This window comes from Oreochromis aureus, linkage group 1, assembly GCF_013358895.1.
Source record: "Oreochromis aureus strain Israel breed Guangdong linkage group 1, ZZ_aureus, whole genome shotgun sequence".
NCBI lineage: Eukaryota > Metazoa > Chordata > Actinopteri > Cichliformes > Cichlidae > Oreochromis > Oreochromis aureus.
Window position 1 is genome coordinate 27,085,854 of NC_052942.1, and position 16,110 is coordinate 27,101,963.

Genomic DNA, 16,110 nt, shown 5'->3' on the forward strand with positions numbered 1-16,110 from the left:
CTTTTGCATTGTAATGTTGATTACATTTACTCCATTTACTTCGTTACCTCCCATCGCCCTAAGAGGTAAATTACAGAGCACCACTAGAGTCCATGTGACTTCTTTTACAACTTTTTTAGACTACAGGTGTGACATTTGCGCCATCTGGTGGACACAATAAAATACAACTAAAGTTAAATTGCTTATTAAAACATATTAAAACTCGACATGTAGAATATCAGTCAAACATTTTAATTCAAGCCACCAAGCACTATCATAAATTTATGAGTATTTACCAACGGAGTGACAGTTTAGTTTCGAGGCCCACGGAACTAAAGTCTGGACTGTGTTTCCTCACGGACGAGTTTCAGAACTGTAGCAGCATGTGTTTTGGTTGTTAAGCTGTAGAAGATCCTCTGTCAGTGAGGGTTAGAGTCTGTTCGTTAAATACTGTTCATTAGATATTCTGTAATACCAACATGTCCTCGGCGGAGGTAGTTCTGGGTTTCCTGGAGGATGCGGAGCCGTGGCGGCTTCGGTCTCCTCAGTTCCCGAGTAAAGTCGGAGGGAAGCCGGCGTGGCTCAGCCGGAGAGGCCTGCCCTCTTTGCCCGAACTGGAGTGTGAGATATGCCGTCTTCCTATGGTTTTCCTGCTGCAGGTGAGCCTCCAGGAGCCATGTTATCCTACTTCATAAAAAATATTTACTTCACTGCACTGTTATAAGTCTGAGGCATAGAGAGCTGTGCTGACATTATAATATAAAGACTGGAATAACTTGTAGACTGCAGCTTTGGTGTCCTGTTAAACAGTAAACATATTAGCAGCATAAACATAGAGAAAGGAAAGTGGCACACATATCATACATTTGCATTTTATAAGCCTCCTAAAAAGGTACATACTGAAATATATCCTTAATAAATTAGAACCCCCCAAAAATATATTTAATTGGTTTGAGTACTAGACCTTCATTAGCCGGGTGGTTATTGATATGTATTCTGATATAAGAATCGGAACATTTTACCCAGGTGGTTTACAATGTATGAGTATTTTTCAACTCTAATTAAGTACTTTTTACAAGCCTGATCTCTCTCTGTCACACACACACACACACACACACACACACACACACAGAACCTATACCTAAGTGCACGCATACTCAAATCTGGGTCAACTCAGATTTAACTTCTGCATCCCACCTCAGCCTTATTCACTATAAATAAATAAATAAATAAATAAACACTAGATAAACTCCTTTAGAGTGATGCTGCAGAGCTGATTCTGAAGACTGTTTCTAACTAAACAGCTGGTTTTAGATCTGATTTACCTGAATTGTTGCAGGTGTATGCACCAATATCCGGTCAGGACAGAAGTTTTCACCGAACGCTCTTTTTCTTCTGCTGCAAAACTCCAGAGTGCTACACGCGAAACGAAAGCCGCTGCATGAAAGGTAGTTCTTCACTGTTTGATGTCTCTCACTTCCCAGGGGTGTTGTTGTGAGATGTTGTGTGATTCTATTAATTTTTCTCAATACATTTTGCAGTATTTCTTAAAAAGCTGTGTTTTCCTTCATGCAAGTTTTCAGAAACCAGTTACCGAGGAGGAACGAGTTCTACCCCTACGACCCGCCACCAGGTTTGTGAATTTTTGCTGTCTAACTCTTAATGAAGTATTCAAGATTAAATTTCTGACTATCTGTAGAAGAAGAAGATGGTGGTGGTAGCATCATGCTGTTGGGCTGTTTTGTTGTTAACGGTGAGGGTGGTTCCACAAAGTGGATGAAATAATGAAGGAATGGAATGCCAGCTAGACCGTTTACACTTCGTCACACTTGGATGTTCCAGCCAGACAATGATCCGAAACACTCAATAAAACCGGTTTTGGAATTGATTAAGCAGACTCACATTAATGGCCTTCTCAAAGCCCTGACTTCGGCCCTGTGGGAAATTTGCGGACTCTGCTTAAATGCCATTTCCATGCCAGAAGAGTTGTCAAACATCCAGAAGAATTATGCCGGAAGCTTGTTGATGGCTTCCAAAAGTTTCTGGTTGAGGTGCAATCTGCTAAGGAACATTAAACAAAATATACAGAGTGTGTATGTATATATTTGAGCCTTATACTATACTTTTGACCCTGTGTGGATTATAAAAAAATTCAAGAATTAATACAAATATGTGCAGCAAGTTCTTGTTTTTTACTCTAATTAAAGATGTTTGCTGTACAATCCTTCCACTGTGGAAAAAGAACAATTTAAAGAAATCATTAAAAGCCCAACATTACCCTGACACTCGACCACAACTGTATGTCTGTTTGTCAACAAATATAAAATATCATCTTCCCTTCAGAGGATGAACCACCCTGTGATGCTGAGGAGGGCCAGAGTGTGTTGCCCGTTTCGGGAGTTAAACTGTGTTGGGTGTGCGGATGCCCCGGTAACAAAGCCTGCGCTCGGTGCCACACTGTGACCTACTGTGGAAAACACCACCAGACCCTCCACTGGAAACAATCTCACAAGAAAGAGTGTGGCAGCCAAGGTGTGTGGGATATTTACTGGAGCTGCAAAAATCATAATCACATTTTTTTTCAGTGTTGAGATTGTGATTATTTAACCTAACAATAACGTGTTCATTAAACTTTCCAAAGAAGAAATCTGGTTGTGAAATTTAAATAAATGAATACATAAAATGAATTTAGAGTAAAAAAAAATGAAAGGAGTGAATTTGGATTTTTATAAAGAGGGAAAAGTAAAGAAAGGTGATGAGTTCAAAATCATAAAACAGCACAATAAACCTTTTATTAAATTATCATGTTTTATTAATTGATGGAAGCTAAGATTGTAATTGAAAATAATATTTGAGTAATTTCACAGCCCTCGGTACATTTAGATTAATTGATGATTGTAAAATGGTGTCAGCGTGTGTGGTTCTCTCTGTGTTAGCCCTTTAGTGGGCAGCCGATCTGATCCAGAGTGTATCTATATTTAGAAAATCGATGGATAAACAGCTAAGTGGTCCATAATCCTTTTCCCTGAGTTTAGAGAATTATGACTGTCATTTCTCATCACTAGAAAGACTAAACTTGTCCGTCTCTGTCTAGAAGGGTTTCCTGTTACACCCTCCCTGCTCCTCTTTCCTGAGACTGAGCTGGTCACTGAGCCGGAGGAGGAGGAGGAGAAAGATGTCAAAGAGGCTGAAGGAGAACAAGAAGTAGAGGACGGTGGAGGGATCAGTACTCAGAGGAGTGTGGATTGTCCCTCCTTGGCAGAATGTAAGGTTAAAGGTTAAAGTTTTTCTCAGTTTCCAATTGAAAAGTGAACCTTTATGTAAAAAAGTCCAGTCTTAGTGATGTTTATATTTATCTCATTATAATTCTGTGACCAGCACCAATCCTGACCTTCTGTTCTCTATCAGCCCTGGCAGAGAGCGACCTGGAGGAGATGGCAATGCACGAGACTGAAGACAGTAAAGTGTTCCAGAGGTTTAAGAAGAAGATCGCACCTGAACCTCACCAGGTAGAAAATGGAAGAGCTAAAAAGATCCAGACGGTTGTTTTCTTCTGTCCATATCTCACAGTGTTTGTCATTTCTAGGTGATACGTTACAGTCGAGGGGGCTCTCCCTTGTGGGTCTCCTCTCAGCACGTCCCTTCAGATGAGGATATCCCATCATGCATCTGTGGTGCCAAGAGGACGTTTGAGTTCCAGGTAATCGACCTGCTGATCTGTTGAAGACCTGCTCGGGTCTTTAATCTTTCACTAATGGTTGATTTATTCACAAGTTTGTGCTGTTGCTATCCTGTGTAGGTGATGCCGCAGCTGTTAAACAATCTAAGCGTGGACTCGACTGGAGCTAGCATCGACTGGGGGACTGTGGCTGTCTACACGTGCTCTGCCAGCTGTGAACGCAGCGACCAGTACTGCCCCGAGGTCATCTGGAAGCAGGACTTCAGCTCAGAGCAACACACGCAGACTGAACAAAGATGATGGGCTTCCTTTGTTTCATGCATAGCAGGAAAAGCACAGGTGGTGCTGATTTCATTCATATGTTTAGGCGACTCCGTTTCAGTGTGTTCGTTCACCCACGTGGCTTGGTGGGACACCTGATGTTGACATATCCAAATGTTTCACCTGAACTTGTCATTCAGTCAAACAGCTGCGTGGTGCTGCAGGTAAGAGCTGACTTATTATGCTGACTGAGCTAGTCACATGGGAGTAATGCTGCCTCTCCCCATTAAATGGGCTGGACATTTAACTAATCATGAACTGTGCAAATATAAACATCAGTGTAAAATGCCATCTCCAAATGTATAAAGTTATAATACAAAAAGACGTGTGTGTTGCATCATTAAAAACAAATTTAGCAAAACAATGTTTAGAGAAACATCTGGATTTTTCCACTAATCACCTCACAGCGGCTCACCAGCGTCTACCCCCACAGTTTCATAACCACAGCAGTAAGTCACCAATCGGGACAAATTTTATTCTGACATTTACCAGCAAGAGTCACCTCAAGTTACTGACCACACAGAAAAAAAATTTTTCCCCATCTTTCAGACTCTACATATACATAGCTCAGGTTAAGTATCTTAGCCAGAACATTTAAGTAATTATAATGTATTCAAATACAGAAAACCGAATGTTTTAATGAACAAGTCTGATAAAGGGCTGCACAGGAAAAATACATGAAATATTTGATACCACCTACACTATGCTATGATGCATGCTCCTCTACTGCTATATAATATGAAACAAGGATGAAGCCACTGCCAAGCCTGTTGATTTAAACTAAAATTAGTACCATATTATCCTAGTAGAGCTCTGCCCTCTCAAACTGCTGGCTTATTTGTGGTTCCTAGAATTTCCAGAAGTAAAATGGGAGGCAGAGCCTTCAGCTATCAGGCCCCTCTGTGGAACCAACTCCCACGTTGGGAATCAGGAAACCCTCTCTACTTTAAAAGTTTTAATCCTAGATTTAAAAGTTTACAGTTATGGCTGAATTGAGTGACCCTGAACAACACTACGCAGTTACGCTGCTATAGTCCGAGGCCCCTCCCTGAGCCTGGTTCTGCCGGAGATTTCTTCCTGTTAAAAGGGAGTTTTCCTCTCCCACCATCACCAAGTGCTTCCTCATAGTAAGTCATGATTGTTGCTTTTGTATTTTTAATATTGTAGGGTGCTTAGCGTGCAATATTAAAGCACTTTGAGGTGACATAAATAACACTGAATTCAAAACAGGGGGTTAAGCAAACAAAAATGGTGCTTAATCCAACAGAAGACCCAGATCCAACAAAGGAGTCCGTATGTACATGTTTATTAACGCACTGAGAAGTACATTAACAGTTTAAGAAGCATGTAGATGCGACAGGTTCCTGATTGATTTCCATACATACAGTCGATGAAAGTGGTTTAAGTGAACATGTGAACCAAATGATCTGCCAATCAAATATTCTGAACTGGTTAAGAACTACATGTTAACACTGGTGTGAAGGATGTGCCCATCTGAACCTGCATGAGATACACAAGCACATCAAAACGTGACCAGAATTAAAACATTTAAACGGCTTTTTTTCCCAGCTGTGTGTCTGAGCACAGTTCACCGGCAACCAGGACAGAGTCATATTTCTATGCTTGTAAAAAGTACCTAAAAAAAACCTTTTAAATATAGGTTTGATTAGCCAAAAACAAATTATTAAAATTAAAAATAATAAATATGCAGCAACGTGATGCATATTTTACCTGCCATCAATCACTAGATGTAAATTCAGGATTAGGTTGGCAGCCGCTTCTTGTACTCAAAGCTAATAGCGTCTTTCTTGCAGGTCACATTTCAGTCCTGGCTAAACTTAAATGCTTGTGATCTTACGAACACGCTGTCCTGCTAGTCAAAAAAAAACAAAGAATATCTGCAGAGCAGCATCCCCTTCAAGGTCGGAATCACTTATTTACAGTAGAAAAAATATTTCTATATGTACATACACATGAAAGTTTGAGCATTAAAACACTTCTTTCAAAAATTACAACATCTGCTCCAGAGAAAATTTTAGACCGACTCCAAACTATCAGTGAATTAAGTAGGATTGCAACAGGAAACCAAACTGATGAACTACTCAACTTTAGCCGTGGGATTTGGATCAGTTTAGTTCAACTTGAAGTGTTTCAAACTTTAAGAGAATTCACCGTCAATAACTGCTGAACTTACCAGCCTTAAATTTAGAAAGAAATCTCATCTTGCAAAGTAGGCCAATTTGGTTTTGAAGTCCCTCTCTCTCTGATTTGGGGCTAACAGAGCTGATTATGTCAAAATAAAATATGAGCAATTAATAAAAACCAGAAGTAGAAAACTAACTGCAAAAAAACAAAAAATAAAATAAAACAGTCCAAGACTGCCCCTTTTCTAAATCGCAGTTTTTACACTTTCTTACAGTCTTATGTACAATCGAAAGAGGACTTAAAATGTGTATGAAATAAACTGACTTTTAAATATAGAAACTTGTGGGATCATAACACAGAAAAGACAATCCTTAAAACCCTGCTTTTAAGACAACTTGAAATACTGTAGGGACAAAAAGTACAAGTGAGGAAATCACTTCATTGTAGCACATCTCTTACAGAGGTCCACATGAAGAGGTCAGCATAAAGCTGATGCTTTGATGTGAAGCTTAAAAAAGAAAAAAAAAAGTTAGATACAGGATTGTGGGGACGATAAAAGAAGAGCTGCAGGGTCTACGTTGTCTTCCGAAAGCCTTTGAGGATGGGGTATATGTTTTCAAAAGCTTCGTAGATCTCTCCTCTCACTTTGGCACCTTAAACAAAAATATAGCAAGTTACAAAAATTAATTCACAACAATCATTAACAGAGTTTAAAAACTGAACAAACTGCCCCATCATGGACATCCCATCTCGCCTTCAGGAAATGCAATTTACTTGATCTCGGTCTTAATTGTCTTCATCTTTAATGTTTGCACCCTCACAGTATAACTTTCTCGCTATGCACTCTGGCACTTTAACTATGTTGTTTGTTTATTATAGATTTATTGTACTATTTTTATCCTTTATCCTGCTCCTTTAAAACAATTTGCTGTTAGGGAATCAAAAAAAAAGCATCTATCCATCAACGTGTAGTACTATTATAGTTTTTGATTAATTGGATCATGGGTTCAAGGAGGTTATTTAAAGATATTTTGTCAATTTGATTTTCCCCAACTACACAAATCAACTGACTGGAACTCCCTCAAACTTTATCATTTATGACTGGAGAAGCTATTAAAGCAAATCCTTTCTGTCTATCCGACAGTCAGCATATCATTCGACTGTGCAGAGATTCTGTGTGAAACATTTTCCCAACTACAAAATGTCCTGTTCAGTGTCAACTTTAAACGTATCATCAACTCCATGTTCTAATTCTTGGACTCGCGATTTGCTTAGCATGGCTCATACATCAAAATAATTTATCTTATTTATGATGAGTGGCAAGGACACGAGGAAATTTAAACAAGAAGGGTCTAAACAATGTGAAAATCAGAGTAACAAACTTTAACTTCTCCTACTGTGTTTAATACACACAAAAAGAAAAATGTTTTGTTTTTTAAGCAGACAGGATGGGATCTTACCTGTGAGTACAACTTTCCCAGACACAAAGATGAGCAGGACAATTCGGGGTTTGATCATTCTGTAAATGAGTCCTGGAAACAGCTCCGGCTCGTAGCTGCAAAACACAAGTCGGTTATTTTAGTTCTTAAAATGCAAAGAGTCCAAAATCATTAACAATCATTTTTAATTTTGCAATTCATGTGCTTTCAGTCATTTTAAAACAAACAAAAACTACCTGCTAAACTGCTGATGTGTGAGGACCAATCCCTCCAGCCGAATGGGGAACTTCACATCACAGCTGCCCACCATGTTCTGAATCTTGAAGTCCAGGAACTTGGCGGGAAAACCGAGCTTCTGCACAACACGCGCATATTTTCTGGCTGCTAACCTCGACTGCTCCTCACTAGAAAGATAAATGTCATTGAGAGCCCAGGGGAGCGGTCAAATATTAGTAAAGTAAAGCAGAAAGACTTTTTTTCCCCTTTTTTGTAAAATCAAAAAACAAAAAACAAAAACAAAATTAACTGTAATCCAACCTCTTGGCTCCTGTGCAGACCATCTTTCCAGAGCTGAAGATCAGAGCAGTGGTCCTGGGCTCTCGTATTCTCATGATGACGGCAGCAAAACGCTAACGAATGGAGACAGCGAGGCTGACCATTATTACAGGCATCACTTTTAAAATACAATAATTTCTGCTTGAATTTGATCCAAGCTGGGATTTTAATTCTATATAGATATTTGAGTTTGGTGGAGGAGACATGTTTAAATATTTATTTTTTAAAAGTTGTCTCCCGCCTGAGTTAAACAGGGGCTGAAGAGGAAAAGATGTTGAGACTAGAGCTGTGTGCAACTAGTCGACTACAAGAATAAACAAGAACACAAGTCTGTTAACTAGTTTTTCAGTTATAACTTCAGTTTCAAAAGCAGTTTAACTCTCCTCCCACCAGCCATCTCTTACAGCTCTTCTAGAGGTGGTGGCTGACTCAGAAGAGGGCATCCCTGCTTAGACTGCCGCCCCTGAGTCCCACACCCAGATCACAGGCAGAAAATGAACGCTATGGACAGCTGGATGGATTTACAACACCAGATAACCATTAGTTGTAATATATAATGACATCACTTTCTGCAATATCTCTATGTGATGGGAAGTTGTAAACAGGGTGGAAATTAGATAGCGAACAGCTGTGTGTAGTAGTGCAAATCTACACGACCAATCATCTGAAGCATTGTGCAACGAAATTTACCTGCATTAACTGTTTCAGCTGGATCTTAAAAACCCACAAAATATATACAGTTAAGCCCATAATTATTCATACCCCTGCCAAATTTTGACTTAAAGTTACTTTTGTTCAACAAGCAAGTTCTTTTTTGAGCAGAAATGACACAGGTGTCTCCCCAAAGATAATAAGACGATGTACAAGAGGCATCATTGTGGAAAAAAATGTTTCTCAGGTTTTATTTATATTTTAGCAAAAAGTATCATGTCCAGAATTATTCATACCCTTCTCAATAATCAATAGAAAAAAGCCTTTATTGGCTATTACAGCAATCAAACGCTTCCTATAATTGCAGACCAGCTTTTTGCATGTCTCCACAGGCATTTTTGCCCATTCATCTTTAGCAATGAGCTCCAAATCTTTCAGGTTGGAGGGTCTTCTTGCCATCACCCTCATCTTTAGCTCCCTCCACAGATTCTCAATTGGATTCAAGTCAGGACTCTGGCTAGGCCACTGCAAAACGTTAATGTTGTTGTCTGCTAACCATTTCTTCACCACTTTTGCTGTATGTTTTGGGTCATTATCATGCTAAAATGTCCACTGGTTCCCAAGGCCAAGTTTTTCTGCAGACTGCCTGATGTTGTTGTTGAGAATCTTCATGTATTGCTTTTTTCATGGTGCTGTTTACTGTGATTAGGTTCCCTGGTCCATTGGCTAAAAAACACCCCCAAAGCATTAGGTTCCCACCACCATGTTTGACAGTGGGGATGGTGTTCTTTGGGTTGAAGGCTTCTCCATTTTTTATGCCAAATGAAGGCAACATCATTGTGACCAAATAATTCAATTTTTGTTCCATCTGACCATAACACTGAAGACCAGAAATCTTCTTCTTTGTCCAGATGAGCATTTGCAAAGGCCAAATGAGCTTTGCATGCCTTAGAAGTGCCTGGAGAAGTGGCGTTTTCCTTGGTCTGCATCCGTGGAACCCAACAGTGTCCGTTGGACTGTCTGCCTTGAGACATTGCCACCAGCAGAGCCCAGATTCACCAGAATGGCCTTGGTGGTGATCCTTGGATTCTTTTTCACCTCTCTCACTATTCTCTTGGCCAGCACAGGTTTCACTTTTGGCTTCCGACAACGTCCTCTGAGATTTTCCACAATGCGGAACATCTTGTATTTTTTAATAATACTTTGCACTGTAGCCACTGGAACTTGAAAACATTTGGATATGGCCTTGTAGCCCATTCCTCACTTGTGAGCAGCCACAATGCACAGCTGCAGGTCCTTACTGAGTTCCTTTGTCTTAGCCATGAATGTCCACAGACCACCTGCAGAGAGCTGCTGTTTTTCACCTGTTGAGTTGATTAAAACAGCTATTTCCAATTAATCAGGGTAATTAGGATGCTTTAGAACAGCTTTGACTATTTGGAATGGTATAGAACTTTGGATTTTCCCAGAGACTGTGACAGTTTGTAAAGGGTATGAATAATTCTGGACATGATACTTTTTGCTCAAATGTAAATAAAAGCTGAGAAAATTTTTTTTTCCACAATGATGCGTCTTGTACATCATCTTATTATCTTTTGTGAGATGCCTGTGTCATTTCCAGTCAAAAAATAACTTGCTAGTTGAATAAAAGTAACTTTAAGTCAAAATTTGGCAGGGGTATGAATAATTATGGGCTTAACTGTATATATGAAGACAGCACACCCCGTCCCTTTTGACCATTTTAGACTAATCAGCTGATGAGAGTTTCTCTCTCTGGTTTGTTATCTAGTACAATGGTTTCCAGAGTGTGGGCTGAAGTAATAACAGAAATTCAGTTTGAAATCACTCACAAGTATTTACAGTTACATATTTGTATTAATTAATTTAATTATATAAAAAAATGAATTAAAACTGGAAATATGAGGTAGTTCATTTGTTATATTAATCATTACACTGACCTTATTTTACTCCTCTTGTACTGAAGTTTGTGTCACTTTGCATATGATTGGGTAGCATTAGCAATTTATAGCCAACAGCCTGTGTTGTTTAAGTTTTTGAATACAATTATCAAGGAAATACGCCACTGTCTTTTATTTTGATTAGACTGGAGATTTAAGATTTGGTGGGCCCTGTCGGAATTCCTGGTTTTCAAGTGGGCCACAGCACTCTTGACTTTGGGATGGCCTATCTAGTAAATTAATTACCAGGAACATCCACAGTTTGTAATTTGTAGCTTGCAGCCAGTAAAATCACATCATTAAGCTGTAGAGCAACAAAAAGCCAAGAGCCTCACCTTTGGGTTGTATTCTGCATTTCTGGCTCTCAGGGCAATGGTCTTCAAATCCAGTTTACAGCCTAAGTTTACAGTAGATACTATATTTCTAAATGTGAAGAGGAGAAAAGAACAAGAGAAAACAAGTGGGTGAAGGACATACAAACAATTAAAAATTTCATTCTCTTAAAGTACAATTTGGTTCAATATATGTGCAGGAATTTCTTTCCGTTTAAAGCAGTTATCACCAAAAATGGGGGTGGGTGGGATGAGATGTGAAACATACTGTAGCTGCGGTACTATGCCAGAGGTTTCTGAAGCAGGGGTGGCCGGCGTGATGGGGGTCATGGGGGTCAGCGGGGTGGTGAAGAGGGGGGTGTTTCCTGGCAGTGCAGTTGTGGTCGAGCCTCCCACTGCCTGGGAGTGGAAAAGTTGAGGGGTCTGCCCCGACGTCCCTGCAAAAGGAAAAAAAAAAAAAAAAAGTGGTGATTTATGTGTAACTGGAGATTAACTTCCATCACGGCTAATTAAACCAAGATTTCTCATAATAAATGTGGAAGATAAAAAAATGACAGCTTGTGGTGTACCTGAGCTGGCCTGTTGTGCCTGTTGTTGTGCCTGTTGCTGCTGTTGCTGAGCCTGCTGTTGCCTCTGCTGTTCCTCCAGTATTGACAAACTGTTGGTGTTCTGCACTGGCTGGGGTGTCAGACCAGAGCCATATGGCATCATGGGGCTGAAGAGCGGCATGCCTGGGGTCATGGCTCCCTGCATGGGGATAAAGCAAAAAGAAGGGCGTAATGAAGCACAAACTAACTACAGACCAAAGATATAAGACGGTTCCCTCAGTGTTAGTATTCTTGTTTTTAAGTCAGTGATCACAACTGAGTAGGTAGAGTGTCTGCCCCATGATCGGAAGGTCGGGGGTTCGACCCCACTGAACGGCTACCCTGAGGTACCCCTGAGCAAGGTACCGTCCCTACACACTGCTCCCCGGGCGCTGCACTGGTGGCTGCCCACTGCTTCACTGGGTGAATGGGTTAAATGCAGAGGAGTAATTTCCCTTCGGGGACTAACACAACACACTTTACTTTTACACTTTACACTGGTTGCATAAGTAACATACATTCATCAGCAGTATCCTTCATTCTCATTGGTAGTCATTTTAAGTGGTTTAACAAACAATACAGATTCCTATGAAAACAGGGACTGAACTGAAAATGTGGAAAAAAGTCCCCATTTTTAAGAACCTAGAAAGCCTAGAAAGCCTGAAGAACTTGGCTCCTTGGATGCATAAATATAAAGAAACAACGGATAGCTAAAGACATTAAAATCTGTGACTTCATTTTCAAAATGCCTTAACGATGAAACACAAAGCCCATGTTACCTGAGGGGAAGCCACCAGCCCTTGGAAGGCTGGTATGCTGTTGTTCTGGTCCATCCCTTTAGATTCCCACGTTACTTCACTGCCACCCAGTAGAAGGCAGTAAAAGCGTGATAACTAACCCAGCAGGGCTCTTTAAACCTTCAGCCTACAATGTCAAACACCAGACGCAAACACTGCAGACTCTTCTTTTTACCCCCGGCAGTAGTGTCTTGCCTAAAAAGATGACAAGAAGCACACTTTACTCAGACAAACATTCAAACAAAGTGGCGTAAACAACATGCAAATGAATGAAACCAAAATCGTGCAGCAGCAAGCGGTGGCGCGAACTCATTTAAATAACTTTAACCTTTTCTAACATTACTTTAACTCTCTCGTTCATTTCTTGCCCAGTACATGAGGTGTCCTTTAACCAGTTAAGTGTGCAAAATGCCGCTAATAAAGTTCCCAAACATTCCTCGCACAAAATGAAACGTGTAAGCACACGGGCTAGCTGAAGTTAGCGGCAGTTAGCATTAGCAAATTTAGCAATCATGAATCTGCAACGTAAACGTTTAAAAATTTCGGATTTATGCGGTAAAAACAACTGCAAATAACTCAAAAGTCTGTCAGCATGAACCAGAAAACCATTCTTTAGCTTACAATCAAGGTGCCGCTGTTAAAATCAACACACAAACAGCATAAATTCAGCTCCAGCTCCGTTACTACCCCGGACTTCTTCTTGGGCGCTCACGACCTACTTCCGGAAGCTTCTCCTTCTTCTTCTTCTTCTTCTTCCGTCGTGTCACAGTTCACCGCAGACACAGCAAAGATGGCGTCGCTGAGTGACAAATCAGTTTGGGATGAAGTGGAGGATGGGATCGGAGAAGAAGTGTTAAAAATGTCCACAGAGGAGATAGTTCAGCGCACTCGTCTCCTCGACAGCGAGATAAAGATAATGAAGAGCGAAGTGCTGAGAGTAACCCACGAGCTTCAGGCTATGAAGGATAAAATTAAAGAAAACACGGAGAAGATAAAGGTGAACAAAACGCTGCCCTACCTGGTGTCTAACGTGATCGAGCTGCTGGATGTGGACCCCAACGACCAGGAGGAGGACGGGGCTAACGTGGACCTGGACTCCCAGAGAAAAGGAAAGTGCGCAGTTATCAAAACTTCAACCCGGCAGACCTACTTCCTGCCGGTGATCGGGCTGGTGGACGCCGAGAAGCTAAAACCGGGAGACCTCGTAGGTGTTAACAAAGACTCCTACCTGATCCTGGAGACCTTACCAACCGAGTATGACTCCAGAGTCAAGGCCATGGAGGTGGATGAGCGCCCCACAGAGCAGTACAGCGACATTGGAGGTCTGGATAAGCAGATCCAGGAGCTGGTGGAGGCGATAGTGCTGCCGATGAACCACAAGGAGAAGTTTGAAAACCTGGGCATCCAGCCCCCAAAGGGAGTCCTCATGTATGGACCCCCTGGCACCGGGAAGACCCTACTGGCCAGGGCATGTGCTGCTCAGACCAAAGCCACATTCCTGAAGCTTGCAGGTCCACAGCTGGTGCAGATGTTCATTGGAGATGGTGCCAAGCTGGTGAGAGATGCCTTTGCCCTGGCTAAAGAGAAAGCCCCATCCATCATCTTCATAGATGAGTTGGACGCCATTGGAACCAAGAGGTTTGACAGCGAGAAGGCTGGAGACAGAGAGGTGCAGAGGACCATGCTGGAGCTGCTCAACCAGCTAGATGGATTTCAGCCAAACATGCTGGTCAAGGTAAATTTGCCTGTTTACTCTTGAATACAGCAAAAGTGCACCACAATTCTGATACCACTTCACTGTTATTTAATGTTAAATACTGATAAAACATTATATACTACATCTGAGTAGATCTAAGGCACCTAAAGTGAATTTGTACAACAATTCATTAAGAAAAACTTTAAAATTTTGTCAGTATCCAAACCCCCATAGTAATACTTTATGATGACTGGAGTTTAATTGCAATGATACTGTCTTTATTATTTAGGTGATTGCTGCCACCAACAGAGTGGACATCCTGGATCCTGCCCTGCTCCGTTCAGGTCGTCTGGACAGGAAGATTGAGTTCCCCATGCCGAACGAAGAAGCCAGGGCTCGCATCATGCAAATTCACTCTCGTAAGATGAACGTCAGTCCCGACGTCAACTATGAGGAGCTGGCCCGCTGCACCGACGACTTCAACGGCGCCCAGTGCAAAGCTGTGTGCGTGGAGGCCGGTATGATCGCGCTGCGCCGCGGAGCCACAGAGCTGAACCATGAGGATTACATGGAGGGAATCCTGGAGGTCCAAGCTAAGAAGAAGGCTAACCTTCAGTACTATGCCTGAGGACACTACCTGTGTCTGTGTATTTGTGTGTGAGAGTCTTTGATTACTATTAAAAGCTGTTGAGAAAACACATGTTATGATTTCTGATTATCTTGAGTCAATAAAATAAATAAAATGCCTTGAGTATCTTTTGTTGTTTTGTCTAACAATTTTAAAAATAATGTAAGGGTTCCAGGTGCTATTTAGAAGCTGCACATCTGGAATTGCATAGTAGTCATAAATTTATTCTTAACTTAAAGCAGTTAAAGAAAAATAGATGGCAGGGTTCAACATACAGTTGTGGTCAAAACACACACACACACACTAATATTTTGTTTAATGTTCTTTAGTATAAATTCTGGGGGAATGGTAGAGTTCATTTATATTGGTTGGTTTCCGGTCAATTGACTTGGCTGTTAAGCATAGTCCAGAAATTTTCAAAAGGGTTGAGATTGGAGTTTTGGAAAGGCCATTTCAGAAGCTTAACATTAGCCTGCTTTATCCTTTCCTGAATCAGTTTTAACACGTTTGGGATCATTGTCCAACTGTGTCCAAGTTTCAACCATTTTGCTGTTAATCTAAGGTGAAGTGGAAGAATTTGGAGGTATTCCTTCATTATTCCAACAACTTTGTGCAGTACAGTTGACCCCCCCGTATTCCCCGGGGTTAGGGACCACAACTCCCTATGAATATCTGAAATCCACAAATACTCAATACCCCCTCTAAAAATGCTTATAACTACCTATTTCAATGTTTTGGGGATCTTTGTGTTGGGAATTTGCGCATCATTTGTTAAGAAAAAAAGTCAATTTTAATGATCTTTTGCAGTGTTTACATTAGTATTCAAATTTGAAAAGTATTTTTTTTTTATCATATAAAATGTATTTAGTCAGAAAAATTAAATTAAAAATCCATGAAATAATCTGCAAATATTTTGGAGTTACGTTACACAGAAAAATCCATGAATACTGAACCCTGGATCGACAGGGGTCGACTGTATACCAGTACCAGTGGCAGCAAAAGAGCCCCAGAGTATGATACTAGCACCACCATGCTTGACAGTTGATGCAGTGTTGTCAGGTTTGAAAGCCTCACCTTTGCTCCTCTGAACAGACCTCTTGTCATGGCAGCCAAATAACTCGATCTTCGTCTCGTCTGACCATAAAACTTTTCTCCAAAAGGTATTTGGCTTCTCCATGTGGGCAGCTGCAAACTTCATTTGAGCCTGAAGGTGTCGATTTTGGAGCAGGTGTTTCTTTCTTGGTGGGAAGTTTTACATCACCTCTCCATGGTGATTCAAAACTTGCTTCACTGTGGACAGTAACATTGGTGTTACTGGTGTCATGGCAGACTTGGGCCTTGGT

General features: G+C 40.9%; 3 protein-coding genes across 4 annotated transcripts; 2 read left to right on the top strand and 1 right to left on the bottom strand.

Annotated features, from left to right (window-relative positions):
* The first annotated feature begins 353 nt into the window (after positions 1-353).
* pdcd2 (programmed cell death 2) lies at positions 354-4,357 on the top strand. Of its 2 annotated transcripts, none has more exons than XM_031730882.2 (8): positions 354-638; positions 1,319-1,427; positions 1,556-1,612; positions 2,323-2,511; positions 3,074-3,244; positions 3,388-3,488; positions 3,566-3,679; positions 3,779-4,357. In XM_031730882.2, exons 1-8 carry the CDS (start codon positions 459-461, stop codon positions 3,956-3,958), a joined length of 1,101 nt encoding a protein of 366 aa, XP_031586742.1. In that variant the 5' UTR covers positions 354-458; the 3' UTR covers positions 3,959-4,357. The 2 variants fall into 2 exon arrangements, with proteins under 2 accessions (XP_031586742.1, XP_031586751.1); XM_031730891.2 differs by having other exon boundaries at positions 3,077-3,244.
* Positions 4,358-5,268: 911 nt separating this feature from the next.
* LOC116313273 (TATA box binding protein) lies at positions 5,269-13,198 on the bottom strand. Its single transcript, XM_031730903.2, has 9 exons — positions 13,065-13,198; positions 12,426-12,638; positions 11,629-11,806; positions 11,328-11,496; positions 11,063-11,150; positions 8,101-8,192; positions 7,800-7,967; positions 7,585-7,679; positions 5,269-6,777 (listed from the first exon to the last, which is right to left on the bottom strand). Exons 2-9 carry the CDS (start codon positions 12,477-12,479, stop codon positions 6,698-6,700), a joined length of 924 nt encoding a protein of 307 aa, XP_031586763.1. The 5' UTR covers positions 12,480-12,638; positions 13,065-13,198; the 3' UTR covers positions 5,269-6,697.
* On the top strand, positions 13,199-14,886 carry psmc3 (proteasome 26S subunit, ATPase 3). Its single transcript, XM_031730819.2, has 2 exons — positions 13,199-14,178; positions 14,429-14,886. The coding sequence occupies exons 1-2, from the start codon at positions 13,234-13,236 to the stop codon at positions 14,765-14,767; spliced, it is 1,284 nt and encodes a 427-aa protein (XP_031586679.1). The 5' UTR covers positions 13,199-13,233; the 3' UTR covers positions 14,768-14,886.
* Positions 14,887-16,110: the final 1,224 nt, after the last annotated feature.

Bases quoted from the DNA above. Each gene is read 5' to 3' on its own strand.
- pdcd2 (XM_031730882.2), top strand. From the start codon at position 459: ATGTCCTCGGCGGAGGTAGTTCTGGGTTTCCTGGAGGATGCGGAGCCG. The intron at 2,512-3,073 runs GTGTGTGGGATA...GTCTCTGTCTAG, and splicing joins GAAAGAGTGTGGCAGCCAAG to AAGGGTTTCCTGTTACACCC. The intron at 3,680-3,778 runs GTAATCGACCTG...TATCCTGTGTAG, and splicing joins AGAGGACGTTTGAGTTCCAG to GTGATGCCGCAGCTGTTAAA.
- LOC116313273 (XM_031730903.2), bottom strand. From the start codon at position 12,479: ATGGACCAGAACAACAGCATACCAGCCTTCCAAGGGCTGGTGGCTTCC. The intron at 7,968-8,100 runs GTTGGATTACAG...TTATCTTTCTAG, and splicing joins GTCTGCACAGGAGCCAAGAG to TGAGGAGCAGTCGAGGTTAG. The intron at 7,680-7,799 runs GTAGTTTTTGTT...TGTGTTTTGCAG, and splicing joins ACACATCAGCAGTTTAGCAG to CTACGAGCCGGAGCTGTTTC.
- psmc3 (XM_031730819.2), top strand. From the start codon at position 13,234: ATGGCGTCGCTGAGTGACAAATCAGTTTGGGATGAAGTGGAGGATGGG. The intron at 14,179-14,428 runs GTAAATTTGCCT...TTTATTATTTAG, and splicing joins AGCCAAACATGCTGGTCAAG to GTGATTGCTGCCACCAACAG.